This window comes from Frankliniella occidentalis, unplaced genomic scaffold, assembly GCF_000697945.3.
Source record: "Frankliniella occidentalis isolate FOCC.00 unplaced genomic scaffold, Focc_3.1 Scaffold176, whole genome shotgun sequence".
NCBI classification, from domain to species: Eukaryota; Metazoa; Arthropoda; class Insecta; order Thysanoptera; family Thripidae; genus Frankliniella; species Frankliniella occidentalis.
The window spans coordinates 41,888-43,460 of NW_026267302.1; the positions used below are offsets into that span (position 1 = coordinate 41,888).

At 44.9% G+C, this 1,573-nt stretch overlaps 1 protein-coding gene across 1 annotated transcript in view; it reads right to left on the bottom strand.

Moving 5' to 3' along the window:
- LOC113209993 (rho guanine nucleotide exchange factor 18) overlaps positions 1-1,573 on the bottom strand; it is a 24,762-nt gene extending 23,189 nt beyond the window's left edge. The window contains exons 1-3 of the mRNA XM_052271860.1: positions 1,458-1,573; positions 1,158-1,365; positions 916-1,076 (exon numbers count right to left, since the gene is read on the bottom strand). Coding sequence (XP_052127820.1) covers positions 916-1,076; positions 1,158-1,365; positions 1,458-1,573 — 485 coding nt within the window. The remainder of the gene's footprint in view (positions 1-915; positions 1,077-1,157; positions 1,366-1,457) is intronic.

Genomic DNA, 1,573 nt, shown 5'->3' on the forward strand with positions numbered 1-1,573 from the left:
GGAGCCGCAACACGTGCTCGCAGAAGGGGGATGTTCTGAGGGGAGGGGTGCCGAGGGGTGCACGCGACGCGTCCGCCGCGCGGGGCGTAGTGGGTCACGGCCAGGCAAGGCCGCCCGCCCCCTCCTTCTCCCGCGGCGGGGGGTGGAGGGGCGGCGGCAGGAGCATTGTGTGTAAGGCACAGAGTTTAACTCGGCTTGGGCCTGACTCGGCTCGGGTCTTGAGAATAGCTGGCCGGCTCAGCGAGGCTCAGTTCCCTTAGGTTCCCCTCCTCGCCTTTTCAGCTGGTCGCGTAAGGGGAGTTAGCTCCTTATATTCTGGCCGTCACCACCTGTGGCCAACACGGGTCGCGGAGTCAGCGCATAGCGGTCTGCCCCTAGTATGAGCGAAAGGGGTGGGCGGGAGCAGGAGAATTCCAGAGACATTGGAGGAGCGTGTTCAGTTACTCTCTAAATGTTTAGGGACAAATATTGTATCTAGTACCGGACTTCTGTGTGCGTAACTAACTTCATGTACAATGTCGTAATTAGCGACACACATTTAGAAACTAGCTACTTACAATATTGTACGTGTGAACTTAGGTATGCACACCGGTGCTAGGTAAAATAAATATCCTTAGAAGGGTTAAAGTATTTGCTAGGTAGGTTTAAGATCAAAATCAGTAATCAGTATCTTTCCCTAGGACATTAACTTAAGATATGAGAAAACAAAAATAAAAAATATAAATGACTTTTTGCCTACAGTTTAGCACAATGAAAAGATCCATGCCATGGAAGCTTTCAGTAATCTTGCATTTTCTCAAGTAGAGAGGCATGCTCTCCCTCCATAACATAAACCATTCTAAATTCTATAAATTGGTAAAAGAAAAAAATGTCCTAATGTAGGATGGAAACAATAAAGGAGTCTCTTGTACTCACGGTTGTATTGAGGCAACAGCTCCATCTATTTGTACTGTTGCGCTCGCCAAGTCTCTGACAGCAATAATAGAGGGAGTAGACACAGACTTCTGAAGGGGTAATCTTGCTGGCATAAGACGAGATTCTGCTTCTCTCTTTGCTTGAATTTTAGCAAAGTCATTCTGTACAATTAGAAATGAAAAAGCAAAACTTTTAATTAATGTAACCTAGGTAAAGGATTCAAGAAACAAATGATTGCCAACCTGCAGATCAGCTTCATTCAGTGAATGGGTTGAGACCCCACTACGTCTTCCTCCAACTGTAGTGCCTGTTTGATGACTAGCCCCAGAACAAGATGTGCCATCTGTTAAAAGAAGGCCCATACCAAGGCCCAGGCTGAGGCCTCCTCCACTATCAACAGTATCAGTGAATGGATCTTCTACCTCTGAATCCATACTGCTCAAGCTCATACTAGAAAAGGAATTTAAAAAAAAAAAAAGAGGATTTTGAACTATCACAGAAAAGATTTTAAAACTAGGCTATTTGTTACAACCATGCTTTACCTTCGTTGTCTTGAAGATTTCCGTTTACCCTTCCCATTAGGTAGATCTTCTAAAGCAGCTGCATAATTACTAAGAGATCTCAAAATAATACTATTACACCTGAAAAAAGGGTTCAT